This window comes from Eptatretus burgeri, chromosome 12 (genome assembly GCF_056783735.1).
Source record: "Eptatretus burgeri isolate ZD-2024b chromosome 12, Ebu_testis_v1, whole genome shotgun sequence".
Classification (NCBI taxonomy): domain Eukaryota; kingdom Metazoa; phylum Chordata; class Myxini; order Myxiniformes; family Myxinidae; genus Eptatretus; species Eptatretus burgeri.
Genome location: NC_140972.1, coordinates 34,216,098 through 34,238,508, shown reverse-complemented (window position 1 = coordinate 34,238,508; position 22,411 = coordinate 34,216,098). Strand labels below are relative to the sequence as shown.

General features: G+C 42.9%; 1 protein-coding gene across 2 annotated transcripts in view; it reads left to right on the top strand.

Moving 5' to 3' along the window:
• LOC147015392 (potassium/sodium hyperpolarization-activated cyclic nucleotide-gated channel 4-like) overlaps positions 1-22,411 on the top strand; it is a 256,138-nt gene that overhangs the window by 119,781 nt on the left and 113,946 nt on the right. For both annotated transcript variants that reach the window (XM_085850095.1, XM_085850094.1), the window contains exon 4: positions 1,772-1,990. In XM_085850095.1, the coding sequence (XP_085706221.1) occupies positions 1,772-1,990 (219 nt within the window). The remainder of the gene's footprint in view (positions 1-1,771; positions 1,991-22,411) is intronic.

The following is a 22,411-nucleotide window of genomic DNA, read 5'->3' as shown; positions in this document are numbered from 1 at the left end:
GGGTATAGAAAGGAATGGGTTTGGGCCACAGGATTTTGAAGCAAACACGGACTTTTGGCATTCAGCCCTTTCACGTGTAGTGTCAGCTGTTTGGCCATTTGAGGTAAGATACGGGATGAAGGGGAACATACACCAGAAACAGAACATACACCAGAAACAGAACATACACCAGAAAATGCTACCAGGATTTGGAGGAGGGAGAGAGGTTTGAGAGTTCAGACGAGATTAGAAAGATGTTGTTTTCTGGCTCTGCTGAGGGTAGATACACACTTGTTCTGAACTTTATGGAAGGAACTGATATTACCCTCAGTTGGGTTTGCTTTCCTTGAGGCAAAGGCAAGTTGTTTCAGGATAACTGCCTCACCACAAGCTTAAATCAACTAAAGACCGTTAATTTTTGGCAAAATCGTTGAAATTCCTTCAAAAATCTTCTCCAGACACACCAGTCAGAATGCTACCAAATTTGGGTTACAACATTATGCCAGGGTAGGGATATTACACTGCGGAGGTCATGCCGATCACCTGATCAAAAGTGTCAAAATGGTGGATTTATTAAATTAATGGGAAAATCGCGTAAATTCCTTCAAAAATCTTCTTCTCCAGACACACCAGTCAGAATGCTACCAAATTTGGGTTACAACATTATGCCAGTGTAGGGATATTACACTGCGGAGGTCATGCCGATCACCTGATCAAAAGTGTCAAAATGGTGGATTTATTAAATTAATGGGAAAATCGCGTAAATTCCTTCAAAAATCTTCTTCTCCAGACACACCAGTCAGAATGCTACCAAATTTGGGTTACAACATTATGCCAGGGTAGGGATATTACACTGCGGAGGTCATGCCGATCACCTGATCAAAAGTGTCAAAATGGTGGATTTATTAAATTAATGGGAAAATCGCGTAAATTCCTTCAAAAATCTTCTTCTCCAGACCCACCAGTCAGAATGCTACCAAATTTGGGTTACAACATCAGGCCAGGGCCCAGATAAGCTGCAGGTCCTATGATCCTATTTTTTTTTTAATTCTTGTTGGAGTCTACAAGGGCAGCACATCAGAATTGTTATCACAACCCCCAGAAAGGTGCTGTATTTGCATGAATTAATTAATTTTGGCCAGGTTTTCGCACCATCAATTGAAGAAAACAATCAAAACCACAACACCAACTACACTGGGGACAGACACTCCAGAAGGAAGGCTTCTTTGCTGGTTCAAATACAGTAGTGATAAGTTCATTGTTGAGAATGGAAATTGTGTAGCATTCTGTAATGTCAATTGAAATAATGACTTATTTATTGATTCTGTAGAGACAATGCAGAAGATGAAAAAACAACTTCATTTAGCATTGTTGATGCATTTATAACTTTGTACAACCTCCAAGTTCGATTTGTTACTTTGGGATGCAGTTAAAACTGGGATTGCTATGACGCAGCAGTTTTGAGCTCAAATGTTGAAAGACTCCATGGATCCAGTGAAAGGTAGTAGCCATTTTGAAGGCAATATGTACATCGACTGTTTGGTGTTCCCTTTTTGAGAACTAGTCCATGATGCTGCCATCCCAGGTTCAATTTACACATGCAGTGTTGAATTATCCATCGTCTCTTGATGTCCTATAAATTCATGTAAAGGTACACTGATGTAGCCTATCCTAATGTACATGCTCTGCTTGTGATATATACAAACTCCCCGTGAGCCTTAGATCACTACGTAAAAGAAAATTTGTTTGAGGCATGGGGACATATGTGTTTTATGTCCATCCCACCTGGCAGAATGACTCGTGGGGAAAGCAGTACTCGTACGCCCTTTTCAAGGCAATGAGCCACATGCTGTGCATTGGATATGGACAGCGTGCTCCCGTAAGCATGGCTGACCTATGGCTCACGATGCTGAGCATGATCGTTGGTGCCACGTGTTATGCTATGTTCATCGGACATGCCACAGCGCTCATCCAGTCACTGGACTCATCTCGCCGACAATATCAGGAGAAGGTACGTTCGAGACCTGTTACCTATTTTAACCAGGGATTTGAGACGGCTCTTGTCACTTGTTCTTGACTGTTACGATAGACAGTTGAGATGCTTCCTTTCTATAGAAAAAAATGCTGTTATTCCTGCTCTCTTCTCGCCTATATGTGACTTCATGTACACCTGATGTTATTGACACCCTTGAGTGGACTCACTGTTCTGCACTTTTTGGGTTAAACCATGTTGTTTAAGTTTTATTGTTTAAACCAATTTTCTTTCAAGCGCTTCGTGTACTGCCCTCTGCATAAAACAGTTCTGATGTTACCTGAATGTAATCTGACCCGAGTTAGTAAGAAAAGCACACTCTAAAGCACACTCCATGGGTGGTGACATAATCTTCTTCCTCTTTCGGCTTGCTCCCGCTAGGGGTCGCCACAGCGGACCAACTGTCTCCATTTTGCTCTATCCTCCACATCTTCCATTGACACTCCAACCACCCGCATGTCCGCCCTCACCGCATCCATGAACCTCTTCTTTGGCCTTCCTCTTCTCCTCCTGCCTGGCGGCTCCATCTTCAACATCCTTCTCCCGATATACTCCGTTTCCCTCCTGTGCACATGTCCAAACCATCTCAATCTCGCCTCTCTCACTTTGTCTCCAAACCGTCCTACCTGCGCTGTCCCTCTAATACACTCATTTCTTATCCTATCCATCCTCGTCACTCCCAACGAGAATCGCAGCATCTTTAACTCTGCCACCTCCAGCTCTGCTTCCTGTCTTTTTGTTGGTGCCACCGCCTCCAAACCATACAACATAGCTGGTCTCACTACCGTCTTGTATACTTTCCCCTTCACTCTTGCAGCTACCCTTCTGTCACAAATCACTCCTGCAACTCTTCTCCACCCACTCCATCCTGCCTGCACTCTCTTTTTCACTTCTCTCCCACACTCTCCGTTACTTTGGACAGTTGATCCCAAGTATTTAAACCAATCCACCTTCCCCACCTCAACTCCTTGCAACTGCACCATACCACCACCCTCCCTCTCATTTACGCACATGTACTCCGTCTTACTCCTACTGACTAACATTCCCCTTCTCTCCAGTGCGTACCTCCACCTCTCAAGGCTCGATTCAGCCTGCTCCCCACTCTCCCTACAGATCATGATGTCATCCGCGAACATCATGGTCCATGGAGACCAGTCTGATCTCGTCCGTCAACCTGTCCATCACCATTGCAAACAGGAAAGGGCTCAGAGTCGATCCTTGGTGCAATCCCACTTTAACCTTAAACCGGTCCGTCATTCCTACCGCACACCTCACCGCTGTCACACTGTCCTCATACATATCCTGCACGATCCTCACATACTTCTCCACCACTCCCGACTTCCTCATACAATGCCACAACTCCTCTCTTGGCACCCTATCATAAGCTTTCTCTAAATCCACAAACACACAATGTAACTCTTTCTGGCCTTCCCTATACTTCTCCATCAACATTCTCAAAGCAAACATCGCATCAGTGGTGCTCTTTCCTGGCATAAACCCATATTGCTGCTCACAGATCGTCACCTCTCCTCTCAACCGAGCTTCCACTACTCTTTCCCACAACTTCATGGTGTGGCTTAACAACTTTATCCCTCTGTAATTTCCACAGCTCTGCACATCACCCTTATTCTTGAAAATCGGAATCAGTACACTTAATCTCCACTCCTCCGGCATCCTCTCACTTTCCAAGACTTTATTAAACAATCTGGTTAACAACCCCACTGCCATCTCTCCTAAGCACTTCCATGCCTCCACTGGTATACCATCTGGGCCAACCGCCTTTCCACTTTTCATCTTCTTCATAGCAGTCCTCACTTCATCCTTACTGATCCACCCCACTTCCAGATTCACTATCTCCACCTCTTCCAACCTTCTCTCTCTCTCATTTTCTTCATTCATCAGCTCCTCAAAGTACTCCATCCACCTTCTCAACACACTCTCCTCGCTCGTCAGCACATTCCCATTTGCGTCCTTTATCACCCGAACCTGCAGCACATCCTTCCCAGCTTGGTCCCTCTGTCTTGCCAATCGGTATAAATCCTTTTCCCCTTCTTTTGTATCCAGCTTCTCATACAGCTCGTCATATGCCTTTTCCTTGGCCTTTGCCACCTCTCTTTTTGCTTTTCGACGCCACTCCTTGTACTCCTGCTGACTTTCTTCATCTCTCTGACTATCCCACTTCTTTTTAGCCAACCCCTTCTTCCTTATACTTTCCTGTACTTCCTCATTCCACCACCAAGTCTCCTTATCTTCCTTCCTCTGTCCAGATGTCACACCAAGTACCTTCCGAGCTATCTCCCTCACAACTTCTGCTGTCGTTGCCCAATCATCCCACCCATCTTTACCACCATCCAGCGCCTGTCTCACCTCCTCCCTAAATTTCACGCAACAGTCTTCCTCCTTCAGCTTCCACCATCTGGTCCTTGGTTCAGCCCTCACTCTCTTCCTCAACCTCACCTCTAAAGTCATCCTACAGACCACCAATCGATGCTGTCGAGCTACACTCTCCCCTGCCACAACCTTACAGTCACCAATCTCTTTCAGGTTGCATCTCCTACTTAAGATGTAATCCACCTGTGTGCACTTTCCTCCATTCTTGTATGTCACCCTGTGTTCCTCCTTCTTCTTGAAATACGTGTTTACCACTGCCATTTCCATTCTTTTTGCAAACTCTACCACCATTTGCCCTTCCACATTTCTCTTGTTGAGACCGTACCTCCCCATCACCTCCTCATCCTCTTTATTCCCTTCCCCAACATGACCATTGAAATCTGCTCCAATCACCACTCTTTCATCCTTGGATACACTCTCCACCACTTCATCTAACTCACTCCAGAAATCTTCTTTATATTCCATCTCACACCCCATATGTGGGGCATATGCACTGATGACATTCATCATCACCCCTTCAATTTCCAACTTCACACTCATCACTCGGTCAGACACCCTCCTCACCTCCAATACCCTCTTGACATGATCTTCCTTCAGGATTATCCCGACACCATTTCTCCTCCCATCCACACCATGGTAGAACAGTTTGAAACCACCTCCAATGCTCCTCGCCTTACTCCCCATCCACTTGGTCTCTTGTACACACAGTATGTCCACCTTTCTTCTCTCCATCATATCAGCCAACTCTCGCCCTTTGCCAGTCATCGTCCCAACATTCAGAGTTCCAACTCTCACCTCCACACTTCTACCCTTCCCCCTCTCCCACTGCCTCCGGACTCGCCTTCCCCGTCTCCTTCTCCTCCTTCGCCCAGCAGTAGCACAATTTCCACTGGTACCCTGCTGACCACCAGTACCGGTGGCGGTCGTTGGTAACCCGGGCCTCGACCGATCCGGTATGGAAATTCGTTTTGTTGTCCGCATAATGATTTGGCATGTTGATGTTACCTGAATGTAATCTGACCCGAGTTAGTAAGAAAAGCACACTCTAAAGCACACTCCATGGGTGGTGACATAATCTGGGGTGAAAACCAATTAAAGGCAAACTGTAAGTTTTGGTTATCATGGTGTTTTCAACATTCAAAAGAGACTTGAGGAACAAGGGTTTAAAAACTTTTTAGCCTGAGATGCACTTTTGTTTTTAGCTCGCCTTTTCGAAGAACAGAGAGCTATAGCGATACCCCTGGCGTGAACGTGAGCGTGAGCGTTAGCGTGAAAATGTTAGAGTTTTTGGAGCAAGTTATTTCCTTTCTAATGTTTTATCTACCACACTATTTTTTTACTGATTACAATATACAAATACATATATTGCTTTCAAATTATTTGGATCAGACTTCACTGCAAATGCTTTATAAAAAATATTATTAGACTAGTCTTTTTAAAAACGATAAATGTATAAACAGGTGAGCCTTGGGTGGCTTTGACACCAACTCTGGTTGTTCTTGTTGCCATTCAATACAGTGCAATAATTAATATCATGAAATCACCATGAATGCTATAATGGGTGTTTCAACCTTGTTTCACTTTGAGCTAATGCCTTGAGTATTTCTGGATAATTTATCTGTGTTGCAAGAAGACCAACCTCCGTGGAAGCAGCCATGGGAATGCAACCCACAACAGCCAATGGAGAATGAAACAAATTTTTTAACCACTGCCGAACAGCCGGGCTCATTCATCCATAATATGAATATGTGTTACAAAAACCTCTTCGCGTTTCTTTTACCAACATGCACCATGAGGTTGTCAAAAATCTGACATCAAGCTTAGCTTCAGACATCGCCGCATAAAGGACAATAGAGGTATTGAGAATGTCGAGACGGATGACATTTCGAAGAAAGAGATTTGTCGACAGGCACCATGAACGCAGTATTCTACTCGAGAGACGAGTTTGCGAGCTCGGAAGCAAACACTTCCACCAACAGGCTGCTTGAGTTAACCCATTATTCCTTGAGGATGATTTTTCCAGAAAATGCTTCAGGTTTTTTTTTTTTGCTTTGAGAGCATTCCTCTGCAAAATGCTAAATGTCTCCACAGCTCAAAATGCACGGAGAGTGCAAGGCAGCCGTATCATCGGATTGTTTTCATCGACTGCAGAAGGAAAGCATAAACCTTTTCGTCAGTTGATGTAAATGTGATTATATGTTCGAATATAAGATCGATTTCAAATGTAAATGTTCTGGGATTACGAGACCATGCTAAGACAACACAAAGAAATGTTCAGTGGTTATTTTTGTAAAAGAACAACAGCAATAATTATCTTTATTTATTTTCTTTTAATTTAAAAAAAAAAAAATTTGTTCAGGACATTTGAGTGGTTTTGCGGTGGAATGGGTTTGTGCATTCAATTCCCATGGCCTCATTATCTTGCCCTCACTGACGTGCACTCCGTTCCCATGACTGCTTCAAAATCTGGCCCAGGGAAGAGATGGGCACTACTGAGTATAATAATAACAACAATAATAATAAAAACGATAATAATAATAATAATGATAACAAGGATGCAAGTCAATTGAAATCATTACTTATTTGCATTCATCCCACCTGGCAGAATGACTCGAAAGAAGCAACAAAACCGAATTGGAATTACTGATTTCATTCCAGTTCATACTGTGAAAGATTCACTTTAATGAACAGGTCATTGGCTCATTTTTAAACAGCTCCTTGGATAGTTTCCAGCTTAGACCTGATGTGTCAGCCTTCTTGAAAATATTGATCTTGGTGACAAACAAGCCACACAGAGTGTTCCTGATGCAATGACAGCCCTGGCCGACACTGGCACAGGCATGACCTTCTTTTCTCTTTCTTAACTGGCTCTTAATGTCAGTGGTGATTTTGTGCACTGTGCTAAAGAGGGTCTCACAGGATGTGCTGCTGTGTGGATTGGATTGGCCAGTCGGGAGAGCATTGGGTAGACCTGGCTGTTCTGTGGAAAGATCTCGTAGCTGCTCCATTGTTGTCCAGTACATATCTACTTTCTCATCTTGCTCAAATACAAGTATCTCAGATGTATTGGCAGCCTGGTATGAACAAAACTCCATGCCGAGAACATCCCAAGAGCTCTCTGGAACCACAGTTGATGGCATCTGCTCTACCAGGTACAGCAGAGATGTAGTGGAAGCTGTCAGACTGGTTGCTGGGTCAATAACGTCAGCATTTTGGATGAGCTGGTCAATCAGAGGGAATTTCTTCCTAATGTAGCTGAGTGCACTACATAAATGGTCTTCACCTCTTTCCGGAATGTAATTTGCCTCACTCGTGCCATCGGTGTCATTCTTACGGATTAGTTGCATTTCTGAAAATCCAACGAACACTTCTTTGTTGGGTTTTTGTATTTCTGGGTTTTGAAAGTCGACCTTCATGATGTCTTCTTCATTTTGAAAGGCAGCAAGCTGAACCAGACAGGACAGCAGACTCTAGAGAGTCAGCTTTACATTTTAATAGGAATTTAACATTGGGAAGTGAGCTAAGTGTTTGCTGATAATTAAAATGATTAGATAATGGAAAATATTCACATAATTCACTGCTTCAATGATACAATAATTGTGTGGATTGATTCATTGCTCTCTGGCAGTGGGACATTGAGACATACCTTGTGCAACTTAATCATGGATGGATACAGCTTGTGGAACGATCATGGGAGCCTGAGTCTGGAGTAGGATGTTAAAGCTATCAAAGATGATAATGTGGCATGGAGAAAGTGGATGTATAGTTCGGTTTCTGGATTTTTGAATGTTTTCCCAGTCTCTATTCTCTGGCTTCCCACTTTTGCTTCTGATGTCCTGAAAATATGAAAGGTTTTAGTTTTAACGAAAAAAAAAACTCACCCAAACTTCGCTTACTAGTCCCCTACCGATTTCACCAGAGGGGACTATAGGTTTGCTCTCTGTCTGTCCATCCATCTGTCCCACCTGTGGTTTTTCAGACTTTTTTTCCCCATAGTTTTCAACATATTCAACTGACATTTGGTACATGGCTTTACAATGATAAGTTACATAACAAGTTCGAGTTTCAGTGCATTTTGTTAATTTTTCAGAGTTGTGCCCTTTTTGGACTTGAAAATATCACATCGGTAGGGGACATGTATTGCAAAGCAATTCTCACTCTTGTTAAACAAGGAAACAAAAAGTACAAATGGATGGATTAGCAAGGTTGCATGGACTGTCATTCAATGACCACGATCAATGGCCCAGATCATCAGCATTTAAATACATTTGAAAGTAATGCCATGGGTTTTAAACAGGTAAACATCTACCCACGCAAGGGTCCAGGATTTTAGGTTAGCGGGGGTGCAGAAATTTCAATTGCTATGAAAATACAATTTCTCCAAGAGGAGTGAGGGGGAATTGGGGTGTTTCTTTTTGTAATAAATTAAAAACCAGTTGATCTGAAGACTATGCTAATTAAATAGACAAAGAATGCTCCAATATACTTTAAATAAGTCTTCTTCTTCTTTCGGCTCCTCCCGTTAGGGGTCGCCACAGCGGATCATCCGTATGATCCGCATAGTGATTTGGCACATGTTTTATGCCGGATGCCCTTCCTGACACAACCCTGGTCGCCTCTTACGACACAGGGATATGGTACACCTATTTTAATAGGGTATACACCGGCCCAGTACACTGGGACTCATTTACTGGGACTACACTGGGACAAACTTTGACAAAATACACTTTAAATTAGTACTGTTATGAAAATTTATTTGCTCAAAACTCAACATTTATTACCCCGCACACACGAGGCTAAAAGTGGGAATAAGCAAAGTGGTTCACTCTCTGTACATCTGTCCATCTGCCCATCTACAAACATCGCTTTTATGATTGAGGAACAACTTAATCTAAATCGAATGTTATATTTTTAACATTAATCAGAAAACAAACCTGTAGTTTAGCAATACTTTGCCTTTGAATTTACTAACCCACCCCTCTTCCACCTTTTATTTTATAAAATGTGCTGTATTTATGTTAAAAATTACAATAGCTAGAAACTTTTAAAATATAGCGCTCAGTCTAATCACTAATTCATGACGTACTGAAGTTATATTGGTGCTTGTGCAATCCACCTCATCAAATATATAAAGCTCACACTTATTATGTATGCAGGTAGGGTGCACCCGAGACCCAAGTACTTGCGTGTAGTCTGCAAGCATGCCTCAATCGTGTGTATGTATATACACTACCGGTCAAAAGTTTTAGAACACCCCCATTTTTCCAGTTTTTGCTGAAATTTAAGCAGTGTAATGTTTCAATGTATTCTGAAATTAAAGCAGAGAACAAATAAACAATTGCAGATAAAAACAGAAATCATGGAATTGTATTGTTGAACAAAATTTAATCAATTTTTGACTCATCAAAGTAGCCACCGATTGCAGATATAACAGCTGAACATACTCGTGGCATTCTTTCTACAATAGAAATCAAATATTGTTCGGAAAGTTCTTCCCAACACTGTTGCAGAAGTTCCCACAAATGTGTTGCACTTGTAGGTTGCTTTGCTTTCACCCTTCTGTCCAGTTCATCCCAAACCAGCTCGATGGGGTTTAAGTCTGGAGACTGTGCTGGCCATTCCATGATTTGAAGCTGACCATCTTGGTCTTTTCTTCTAAGGTTGTTCTGACATAGCCTCGAAGTATGTTTTGGGTCCTTACCTTGCTCTAGGATGAACCCCTGACCAACTTGGCATAGACCAGAGGGTATTGCATGGCACTGCAAAATGCTGTGGTAGCCCTTTTGGTTCACGGTGCCAGTCACTCTGTGCAAGTTGCCGACTCTGGATCCAGCAAAAGAGCCCCAGATCATCACGCTTCCTCCTCCATGTTTGACAGTTGGTGTCATACACTGAGGAATCATCCTTTCGCCTACTCGACGGCGTACAAAAACCCTGCGTGACGAACGGAAGATTTCAAATTTTGATTCATTGGTCCATAAGGCTTTCTTCCAGTTTTCAGTCGTCCACTGGCATTGCTTCATGGCCCAGGCAAGCCACTTTTTATTATTTTGCCATTTTAGCAATGGCTTTCTTACTGCCACTCGGCCTGTCAAACCTGCAGCTTGAAGTCTTCTCTTCACAGTTGAAAATGAGACTTCCTTACTTCGACCAGTGTTAAGCTGTGCTTGAAGCTGCTGTCCTGTGAGCCGCCTATCACGCAAGCTGTTGACTCTCAGAAACTTGTCTTCTGATTGTGTTGTGGCTTTGGGTCTGCCAGACCTCTTCCTGTCAGAGTTTCCTCCAGTTTCCAAGTGCCTTTTGATGGTGTAGGAAACTGCACTCACTGACACCTTGGCTTCCTTTGCAATTTCTCGAAAGGAAAGACCTATACTTTTAAGGGTTATAATGGTCTGTCTGTTTTTTCTCGCCATTATGATAGCAATATACTACTTCCTGCAGTGCAATATTGTCCAAATAATGCTTCAGAGGGTGTAGCAACACAGTCTATTCCAGCACTGCTTTTATACAGACAGAGGGTTTGTAACTAATCAACAAAAGTTGGGACACCTGCAGAAATTGTTTGCATCAACTTTCAAGGCTTAATTTACTTCCATTGCTGCAGAACAGCTGCAGTTGCTTACCCATTACTTGTTCCCTGAAAAGGCCTTTTTTAACAACTGAAATTTACCTTATTTTTCAGTTTCTGGTAACCTAAACTTTTTGTTTCAACCTCTGGCAGGTTACCACTTAGCTCTGTACCATTTCAGGTTATTCACTGGACTTGAACTGCTTAAATTTCAGTAAAAACTGAAAAATGGGGGTGTTCTGATACTTTAGACTGGTAGTGTGTGTGTATAGACCTTACCCATGTATAAAAACCCAATATCTTAACACTTATACTTATAACCATAAGGGAGACTATTGATTCCATTCTCTAAAATATATATTTTATCATCAAAAGCTCCTAATGCTTTCTTATTTATCTCTTCTGCATATAATTGATGTTTATAACTTCTTATTGTATTCATTTTTCTGTACTCTTCCTTCTGTAAGGTTAAACAGTTGTAATAATGTTTAAAGTTTATTGTTTCCTTGATTATATTTTTCTTTATTCCCTTTAGCTTCTTCTCACACCTTTCAATGTTATTATTATCAACATACATAAATGCATAAGACTTTGATCTCAATCCTATAAATACGCTCATGACCTTCCCACCCAATTCATCTTTAAACTTACCAATAACCTTTTTATTCTTTGATGAAAACAACACATCACCTGACTTATAATTACTTGTATCATATATATCAATATTATCAATCATATCCTCGTATACATCACTTGTCTTAATTTCTAATATAAAACTATCTGTATCCATATATAACAATGACACATTATCCTTATACTTTGATTTTAAATTATTATAGTAATTGTCATACATTAGCGACTTTGACAAATCCAGAATTGATGTTCCTATTTAAATAGGTTTATCCATTTCAATACTCTCTTTTTTCAAATGAATAGCACAAAAGTTTTCTGTAAACACCTCCGCTCATTCAAAACTTGGTCTATTAATGAACTTTGAAGCCTGTTTCCAAGATGTAGCAAGTCTGATGTTTTGTTGATTCCTAACATTTTCCAGTCTTTCCAAATACAGCATTATTCATTAATTTATAAAAGTCCTTCTCAAAATCTGTTGTTGCTTCTGTTCTCCTTTTTGTATTAAAATCAATATACTTCTTTAACCAATGACTGTTTAAATTTCAAAATCCGATGAATTTTCCTCACTCTCAACCCAGCAGATAAATATTGTCTCAAGTTCCTTTGATGCAAAACATAACTTTCTTTATCATTTAATGTAGTAAGTAGTTTTTCTGGAGATTTATCTTTTATATTAAGTGACTGTTGGTAATCACTTAACCATTCTTTTCTTGGACTTTCTTTATCAGGGGCATAAGGTATGTCTTTATGTTTGTGATGAAGTTCTTCTGGATATTTTAAATCAAACTTAAAATAATATCCAACTTCAGCTTCATCCAATTCTTTTTGAGAGGAGACAACAATATCTTGTAAAACTTTTTCATAATGTTTTTCTTTAACCCATTTAAGTTTTCCATAAGGTAAAGATTGAGACATAGCCCACCCATACAAATTGTTAGCATCATAATACATCAGGTAAGAGTTGTCCTCATTCTTATTATAATCAGCAAGATATTTGTTATTTGCTTTAGCATATCTCTTGGAATATACTTGAGATATTCCTCCTCTTTTAGCCTTCTATATCACTGATTAATTCCAAATTATGTTTTGTCATTTTTAACATAGCACTCCAAGCCAAACCCGGGGCTGTGTAATAGTGAACGGGGTCTAATCCATAAGAATTTTTATGACAAACTGTTGTAAAAGTTTCAAACGCATCAGCCAATAACAATACATCAGTTTTAAGATACAAATCATGATATTCTCCAAGATTCTTTCTATTAAACTTCTCCCAAACCTTTTTAGCTTGTGTATAATCTCTATCGGAAATATGAGTTTTATTCAACTTGCCATATAAACTTTCCCTTGAAGGAAGTTGTGTTTCTTAAAACTTCTCAAATGAATCCATATAGTCATATGGATATACAGTCAAAGCTCGTTACTATGCCACCTCGCTTCAATGCCACTCTCGCGATTATACCACTTTTGCTCGGTCCCGACAAAATTCAATACACAATAAATTTACTATGCCACCCCCTACTCTCGCTACCATGCCACTACTGTGTGACTGTTAAAAGGCACGAGTCATGAAAAAGTCTGTATTGCGCAGTGCTCGATTATCACACTCACGTCCAAAGGCGAAGCGACGAACTACAGTCCAGCTGCGCACAACATAACTCAATACGTACGCGCATAGTCAGACTGTGTCAAAACAAGCGATTCTTCTCCCCGATGCCAGCCACAACAAGCCAATCACAACACGCACAACGAGACACAAAAAAGCGCGAGAACACACACAGACACGCAGGCACACGTACAACAGTGACATCATTTTTTTTCAAATTCAGCCCATAATGTCAGCTCAGAAACGCAAGCGAACCGACTTTACGCTGAAGGAGAAGAACGAGATCATCGATGCCGCGAAGAAGGAGCCGAATCAGTCCAAGTTGGCCAGGGAGATTAGCAAGAAATGGGGCGTCGAAGTTAAGAGAACTACCGTGAAGGGCATTCTCAGCAAGAAGGATGCAATCGAGGCTGCAATCAAAGCTGGATTTCCATCGAAGCGCATGAAGTTGACGCAGGCTCATGACCCGAAGCTTGATTAGGTAGTGCTCATGTGGCTGAAGCAATCAAGAGGACAGAATGTGCCTGTCAGCGGCGATCTGATCAAGGAGAAGGCGATGAAACTGGCCGAGCTGATGCACATCCCAGACTTCATGGCGAGCGACGGTTGGTTGGGCAATTTCAAGAAGCGCCACGGCATCACGTTCAAGACAGTGCAGGGCGAAGCTGGAGCGGTGGATTCGCAATCCCTTCTTGAGTGGCAACAACAGGTTCTCCGGCCCTTACTCGGGCAGTTCTCCGCAGACGACGTCTTCAACCTGGACGAGACTGGACTCTACTGGCAGCTGCTTCCGAACAAGACCATGGCTTTCAGGGGAGAGCGGTGTACTGGAGGAAAGAAAAGCAAGCAAAGGATCACTCTTCTGGTTGGGGCAAACATGAGCGGCAGCGAGAAGTTCCCTCTTCTGGTGATTGGCAATTCCAAGAAACCCCGTGCCTTCAAGAACAAAGAGATCCCGGTCAAGTACAAGGCGAACTCGAAGGCGTGGATGACGGCGGAGCTTTTCGAGATGTTGCGTGCGTGGGACGGACGACTCGGCCAGCAGGGACGCAGAGTGCTGGTCTGTCTCGATAACTTCTATGGCCACCCTCCCGAGCTCGAGCTGAACAACATCCAACTGGTCTTCTTCCCACCCAACACGACAGCCAATCGCAACCAATGGATCAGGGAATCATAGAGAACCTCAAGCGCCACTACAAGAAGCTCCTGCTATGCCGCCGGCTTGAGGCCATAGACGAGGGAAAGGAGTTCAAGTTCACGTTGCTCGACGCTCGCCACGTCGCCCGGCGTGCTTGGGAGCAGGTCGGCAAGTCGACGATCAGGAACTGTTTCGCGAAGGCCAAGTTCATCGAAGAGGAGATCCAAACTGAGCCACAGGATGTGGAGCTGCCCGACATCTGGGAAGCTCTGCCTGCCAAGGAAAAGATGCACGAGAACGAGGAGATCGAGCTGTCTGACTTTCTCGAAGCCGACGAGCTCCTCGCGACTGGCGGGTATTTCACGCTGGAGGAGATTGCGGAGGAGATTCTGTGCAGTGAGGAGCCGGTGGAAAGCGAAGATGACGAGGTAACTGTCGAGGAGGAAATCGTTCCGTTCGAGGAAGCCCAGCACGCTTGTAGCACCGTCCGGAAGTTCATGCAGCAGAGAAGCGGGAAGCCCAGTGTGATGCAAGCGTGCGATTGGCTAGACAACGAGATGCACGAGATCTGCCGAAAGAAGATGCGCCAGCCGATGATTCTTGAAAGCTTTGTGTGTCGTGAATTTCTCGCCATGCCATATGTTAGTGTGTGAACTCTGTTAGTGTGTGTATGTTCTCCGTTCGCTTAGCTTAGACAACAGTCGTGCCTTTTACTTGCTGGAATAAATTTTGTCTGAAGATTAACTACAGATGGGTAACTTGAGAAAATAGGCCATTTTTACAAAATCTCGTTACTATGCCACTCTCGCTACTATGCCACTTTTGCTCGGTCCCGACGGGTGGCATAGTAACGAGCTTTGACTGTATTCCCTTTTGTGATAAGAGATCAATCTCTTCTTGATTTGAGTGTCATAAGCTGTTAAAACACATCGTATATGGATTTCAATCCTGACATTAAATGTCACACTCTCACTCTCTTTCTCTGAAAAGGCTGTCTAACAAACCCTCTCATATACTTTCTTAACAATCCTAGTGAACTCCTGGTTCTCACTATCAGCCATGATCTTTCTTGGGCAAACTACATGTCTAAGTTGGCCTCTGAAGTCAGTTGCTCACTGGGCATCCTCCGTCATGCAAAGACTTTTCTTGGCACATCTCAACTTTTATTTACTGTAATCTTGAATACTTATTGATACTGTACAAGGTCTTCATCTGCTGCTTGGTGGAGTCTGCTTTCCCCTCTGGACTGGCCCCTGCCTCACACCTTGCTCAGCTTGACGCCATGGAAACCATGTCCTTCAATATCATTGGAATCTCCTGCATTGAAGTGGACTCTATGGACCTCTCACTTTGCCATCACAGGGAGGTCAGTGGTCTCTCTGTCTTCCACCTCATCCTTTCTTATCTTGCACCCTTTGTCCCTTTCATGCTCTGTCCCCCACCCCTTCGGTTTCTGCAGGACAACGTGGTCTTCCAGTTACCCCCTTTTGGTGAAACTCCCAAAATTCAGTATCACTGCTCACCTCCACTCATTTGTTCCTCTTTTTCCCAACTGTGGTATCAAATTCCTGTCTCTTAATTCTCACTCTTCTGTCTAGAGCTTCAAGACAGCTTTCCACCACCATCTCATGTCACCCACCAATCACCATCCATAGCCATAATTTCATTCTACCTCTATTAACTCTCTCCAAGCCTACCTCATTCTGGGCTTCAATTTTTTCTTTCCACTTCTGTGATTGAGAGTTTGCGGTTGTATCCATCTTGCTCCCTCCCCTATATTCTGAATCCATAACTTTTATATGGTTACACGTCCTGGTTATATGTTCTCCCCTTTCTCTCATTCTTCCCCACGTCCTTTAATTCTCCAAGTCTCCCTCTATTTTTTCCCTTAACCCTGTGGTTGGTGCGTCCCCCCACCCCTCCTCCCACTCTTTCCAATGTTCTTTTCATTCTGTTACATCCTGATCCGTTATGTGTTCTAGCTCCTTCACGAGGCTTGACACAACACAAAAATGTAAAAGTTTTTTTTTTTCTTCTTTCTGTCTATCCGAGGTTTTTTTTTTTTGTCCATTCATTCGATGGTTTTTGTTCTTTCTACTTTGACAATCAAACTCAGGCGAGGCAGCTCAAAGGCAAGTGAGCAAACCTCTCAGCTATCCCTGCCACCCAATTTACAATCAGGAAAAAAATTAATTTCTTACTAATTACATCTAATTATGTAATGAAAGATATTAAAACATTGATGTGTTTTTGACAGCAATCACGAGTATCTGATTCATAGAAAATTTTGAACGGACAGGACCTCGTTCACCATCTGATAACTTTCTTGCCTTTTATGGTTTCTGGTGGGTTGTAAATTGGATGTGATGTTTTGGATAATTACTGTGAGAATGAGACTCTCGGTCTAACCGGAATGAAAAAGAATGAATACTTTATGTTGAGAATTAACTTTGCAGAAAGAACCCATAAGGTATTACATTCAAATTTTTAGCCTTGCTGTTACTACCCTTGAATTTCTTTTTTGGGCCAATTGATTATTCCACACCTGGAATAGAACACGAGAACTCAAGGTGATTTAAAAGTTGGATTTTGTTTCTTTTGCTGAAGTATCCTTGAGAAATCTGTTGTGTTTTACAAACAGTAACATACTTTGCAATCATCTGTCAAACTATCTTTTAATAAAATAAAAATATAAAGAATAATTACCAGTTCGATCATTTCATTCTCATGAAATGATCCTTCAAAAATCTTCTCTGACATGACTGAACAGATCGAGGCGAAAGTTTACATGTATTACCGCCTATCCATGAGGAACAAAAGGTTCACACATATGACATCATAGGTCACTTGGTTTGGCAGCCATATTGGATTTACCTGAAAACCTATAAAAAATCTTCTCCAGAACGGCTGGACAGATTGAGGGGAAACTTCACACAAATGTTCCCCAAGCCGTGGGGATACCAGGGTATTCACAAATAATTGATGTCACATGGTCTCGCAGCCATTTTGGATTGAGCGAAAATCTTAAAAAAAAATTCTCATGAATCGCTTAATCAATCAACATGAAACTTCACAATTATGATCTAATAGTGATGTAGAATATAAGTTTTAAATTTCAACCTGATCAGATGCTTGGTGTGGCAGTCAGACTTATTTGATTTTTTTGGGATCTGGTTTGCTCGCCTGTTCAAATAACAGAGAGCTATAGCGATACCCCTGGCGTGAGCGTGAGCGTGAGGGTCAGCGTGAGCGTGAAAATGTTAAAATTTTTGGTGCAAGTTATTTTTTCCTTTCTAATGTTTTTATGTACCACTATTTTTTATACGCCCGATATATATATATATATATATATATATATATATATATATATATATATATATATATATATATATATATATATATATATATGTATTATGTGTCGTCCGTCCGTCCGTCCGTCCGTCTGTCTGTCTGTCCGTCCGTTCCCGTCCGCACTCTAACTTCCAAAGTTTTAAACTTTCACATTTCATATTTGGTAGATAGGTACAGACTGTGGAGACGTTGTGTCGTGACATACGTTCGCCATCTAAAGTGGTTGCCATGGCAACCAGGATGCTGTTTTCCACGTAGTAGCAAAATTCTGTATATACCTTCTTGTTCGGGTGTATATTGTGCTCACTTGCGCTCTTGTTGCTGATTACAATATACAAATACATATATTGCTTTAAAATTATTTGGATCAGACTTCACTGCAATGCTTTATAAAAAATATTAATTATTAGACGAGTCTTTTAAAAACAATAAATGTATAAACAGGCGAGCATTGGGTGGCTTTGACACCAACTCTGGTTTTATTTATTTATTTATTCATTTATTTTGAATAAGGCTCAATTGGCTGTGCCTGGATGGATTTGAGGGTAGAGGAGTATCAGCTGAAACTCAAATCCTATCCAGGTCCTCCTGATGACTTTATCTTTGTTTTTTGCTTGTTTGGGCTCCTTCTGATGACTCGAATGCAGGACTTTACCTATTTGGTGTTCCATTTGATTTGAATTTCATTATTTGAATTCCATTCTAAATTCAATTGAATAATAATAAACGTCATGGGTCAGGCTCAGGTGTCCGATCAAAGCAGGACGTCTTGGTACGCGGTCATCACTGCCAGCAGTTATAATTGGCAATTCTAGTTATGTGTCTTATTAATTACGTAATACACCGGTACACAAACGCCATACAAAATACACCACACAAAATCACACAAAACAAGTCCTGGTGAGCATCTGCAATCTCTGATTGCTCTTTTACTTGTTTTTGAATTGTATTTATGATGAGTGACTTCAGATTCTTATTGGATTCTTTCAACGAAACTTGCTCTATCTTATGCACAGATTTATCCCCTCTCGTCTTCAATTGTCCTACCCTTCCTCCCGCCCATGGTTCACTGAGGCTTGTGGCAAGGCAGTTGTCCTGAAACAACTTGCCTTTGCCTCATGGAGAGCAAACCCTACTGAGGGGAATCTCAGTTCCTTCCATAAAGCTCGGAACAAGTGTGTGTCTAACCTCAGGAGAGCCAGAAAACAACATCTTTCGAAACTCAAGTCTGAACTCTCAAACCTGTCTGTTTTCCTGGTGGTGTCAAATCAAATCTGTTTCTGGTGTATGTTCCCCCTCCATCCTCTCCCTTACCTCAAATGGCTGCAGAGCTGACACCGCACGTGAAAAGACTGAATGCCTAAACTCGGTGTTTGCATCTAAATCTTGTGTCTGAAACCCATCGCTTTCTGGACCCACCTTACCCAGTCACACCCAGCTTTTCCTGGACTCGGTGTCCTTTTTCTCTGACAAGGTGGAGAGATTGCTGTCAAACCTCGACTCAGATTCTGCAACCGGTCCAGACGGCATCAGCCCACGTGTCCTAAACACCGGCTCCTCTGCTCTCTCCATCTCCATCTCCATCTCCATCTCCATCTCCATGTCCCTGTTCCCCACTGTTTTGTCCTTCCCCCTCCTGTCTCTCTTGTCTCATGCCTCCCTTGCTGTGCGTTGCGTGTTTGCTCTCATGTGAGCCTCAGCAATGTTTACAAAAAATCGAAAAAAGATTTTAGTGCCCGAAAATAGTTCAAGCAAGACAATCCTGTTAGAATGACATTGTATTCTAAGTTTGGCATCATTTTTCTTCTGATTTTGGATAAAACCCAGAACTCAGGAGAAGAAGAAAAAAACTTTAATATGATGACAAAATTGCGGTAATGTCTTGTCTTCGCTCAGAAGTTTAGAAGTTCTCTGGGGCAGAATCAGGTCGAGTTGGAAACTAACTTAATGTTCCTTCAAGCAGCACAGAAGACTGATGCATATGTCAATGCTGTTGCGGTTCTGGAAACCGCATCCCTCCAACACCAATAGCAGCCAACATACAGTGGTCCCCACTCAGTTATTTTATTAATGTACATTCAGATAGTCCCTTCCTTCTTGTCTAGTGGGTCGAACGGGACAGTGCGTTGTGTAAATCTCATAGCTCGGACTGATTAAATCTCTGAACCTCATTCCTGTTCTTTTTTATCTATTCCTGAGATAAATCCAAGCAAGGGGTCCTCGCGTGAGCCAGCAGGTGCTACGCTCGATCACCCATTGGTAAAAACCACAGCCGCACCCTTCGCATAAGAACACATCCTCACAGAAGACCAAGCGCAGCAGTAGAAGCCAACAATAAATGCCAGCGCTGCACGGAGCGAGTGCCCCACAGCGACGACCCCCCCCCCCCCCCACCCACTGTTCAGGCGATCAGAAGCATAACCAACACACCAAATGCAAATAACATACATTATGCATGCGGCGCACTCTTCTTCAATCCAAATCTCCATTAATAAATATATCTGTCCCCTTTTCAATCTGAATCTCCATGTAATAATTATATCCAATCCTTTCCCTCAATTCCCTGACAAGATCAGGGCTGGCACCGTGCATCCCACCGCCTCTGATAACCGTGAACACGATGCTCGATGATGGGCGGACTCGCACGCTGACCAGGCGTACAATGGCGGACCCACGCGCACTGTACGGGGCATACCCGCGCCCTGACCACGTGTGCAATGGCGGACTTGCGCGTACTGCACGGGGCATGCTCGATAGCGTGCAGACCCATGTTCTGACCATGTGTACAATGGCGGACTCACGCGCAGCCCGTGATACTTTATCATACGGAATGGGGCACGAATAACATCTTTGATCGGGTCTGCACATGGGGTTACAATAACGTCTTACCGTCGGTCTTCGCTCACCACAATGGCCACAAATATCTCCCGCAGACAGCAGACATCCTCCCGCACCTCCGCCTCGATACAGCTGCTACCAGGCAGAGGCATGCTGTGTGGCCAGATCGTTCGGGCTGCACGGCACACCACGGAGCAGGCACATTGACCAGCACCAACCACGGGTCGCCGGGGCATGGCAAGGGGTTCAGTGCAAGACGATTCATATCACGGGGTTCGGTGCAAGGCGATTCATATCATGGGGTTCGGAGCGAAATGATTCATATCATGGGGTTCGGAGCGAAATGATTCATATCATGGGGTTCGGAGCGAAATGATTCATATCATGGGGTTCGGAGCGAGATGATTCCGCAGCTTGGAACCATCTGGCTGGAAGTAAAGTGGAGCCGCTTCCGATCGTGCTGGCCGGGGCCCAACCAGAGCACCCGATTCAGGTGATGACACGTCGCTTTGGGTAGTCGCCCCTGCCCCGCACCACGGGATCTATAAAAGGATGGGTCGCGGAGCCGCTAGTGTCGTTCCTGCTCGTTGTTCCTGCTCGCCGTTCCTGCTCGTCGTTCCCGCTCACCGCTCCTGTCTGCTCATTCCTGTCTGCTCATCCTGGCCTGGGATTGACAACCTACCCATTTGCCTGCTGGCTCCACCCAGGTTCCTCCCTTCATGCTGACAGTCGCGTCTCGTTCTCTGGACCGACGCTAGCTGCACGAAGTGCCAGGAAGCAAGAGACGACGCGCCAGCTGTCAGGGAGGTATCACCCAGCGGAGGATCCCCTAAAACATATTGGTGGCACGATCGGGCAATCGTGCAAGGTATTGAGAGACCGTTAGCCTCATCCCCTCTCCTTTTTCTCTTCATTAACTCCTCTTCAACGGTGTGTGTGTGTGTGTGTGTGTGTGTGTGTGTGTGTGTGTGTGTGTGTGTGTGTGTGTGTGTGTGTGTGTGTGTGTGTGTGTGTGTGTCCTGGTGCCTCTCCTTGCTTAAGTTAAGTTTGTACAAGAATTATATCGGGATAACTCTGCTCTGTGTCTGATTTTGTAAGTTGCTTGTATTATTGCCGCACCTTTCACATTTCTTGCTATCCCTGCTACAGACTGCAATAAACAACATTCACTGTGCCACATATTATATCTTTCCTTGCCTGCCTGTTAATAAATCATTTGTAGAAATGTTCCCAGCTCGTTTTCATCTTTTCTTTCATTGATCCAGCATGGTCCGTATCCTAACTTAGCCGGGACTTTTATTCCCAATGATCCGTTCCTTTTATCCGGTACATCCTTGGCAGTCGCTCAGTTGCATCTGATCCGGTAAAGTGATCCAGTTCGGACAAGGCCTACCGAGGGCGTGTTCCCCGGTAATTAAATTACGTGATTAATTAGGAAACCCAATTAACCCATAGACGAGAGGACCGAAGGTCACGTGGTTGAGTTATTGGCGTTCACGGTCGGTTAGTGACCCGCCGCGTCACAGAATTATCCATGTGCGATGCCTACAATTACGGGGAGTCTGGTGGGAACCCGAGATAGCTTCCCCCACTGGTGGTCTTCTCACCCGACTCCCGGCCCACAACAATACATTATCCATGCATTTCAGGAAGAATTTTGGAAGTTTATGGTCAGTCAAAGCTTATTTATTTATTTATTTATTTATTTATTTATTTATTTGTTTCTTCAAAAGGAGTGAGGCTCCTGAAAGAGCAAGGTTAAATTGATATTTGGCCAGTGGGGCAACAATCAGGCACAATCAGCAAGATGATAAACAGGAAAGATATATATATATATATATATATATATATATATATATATATATATATATATATATA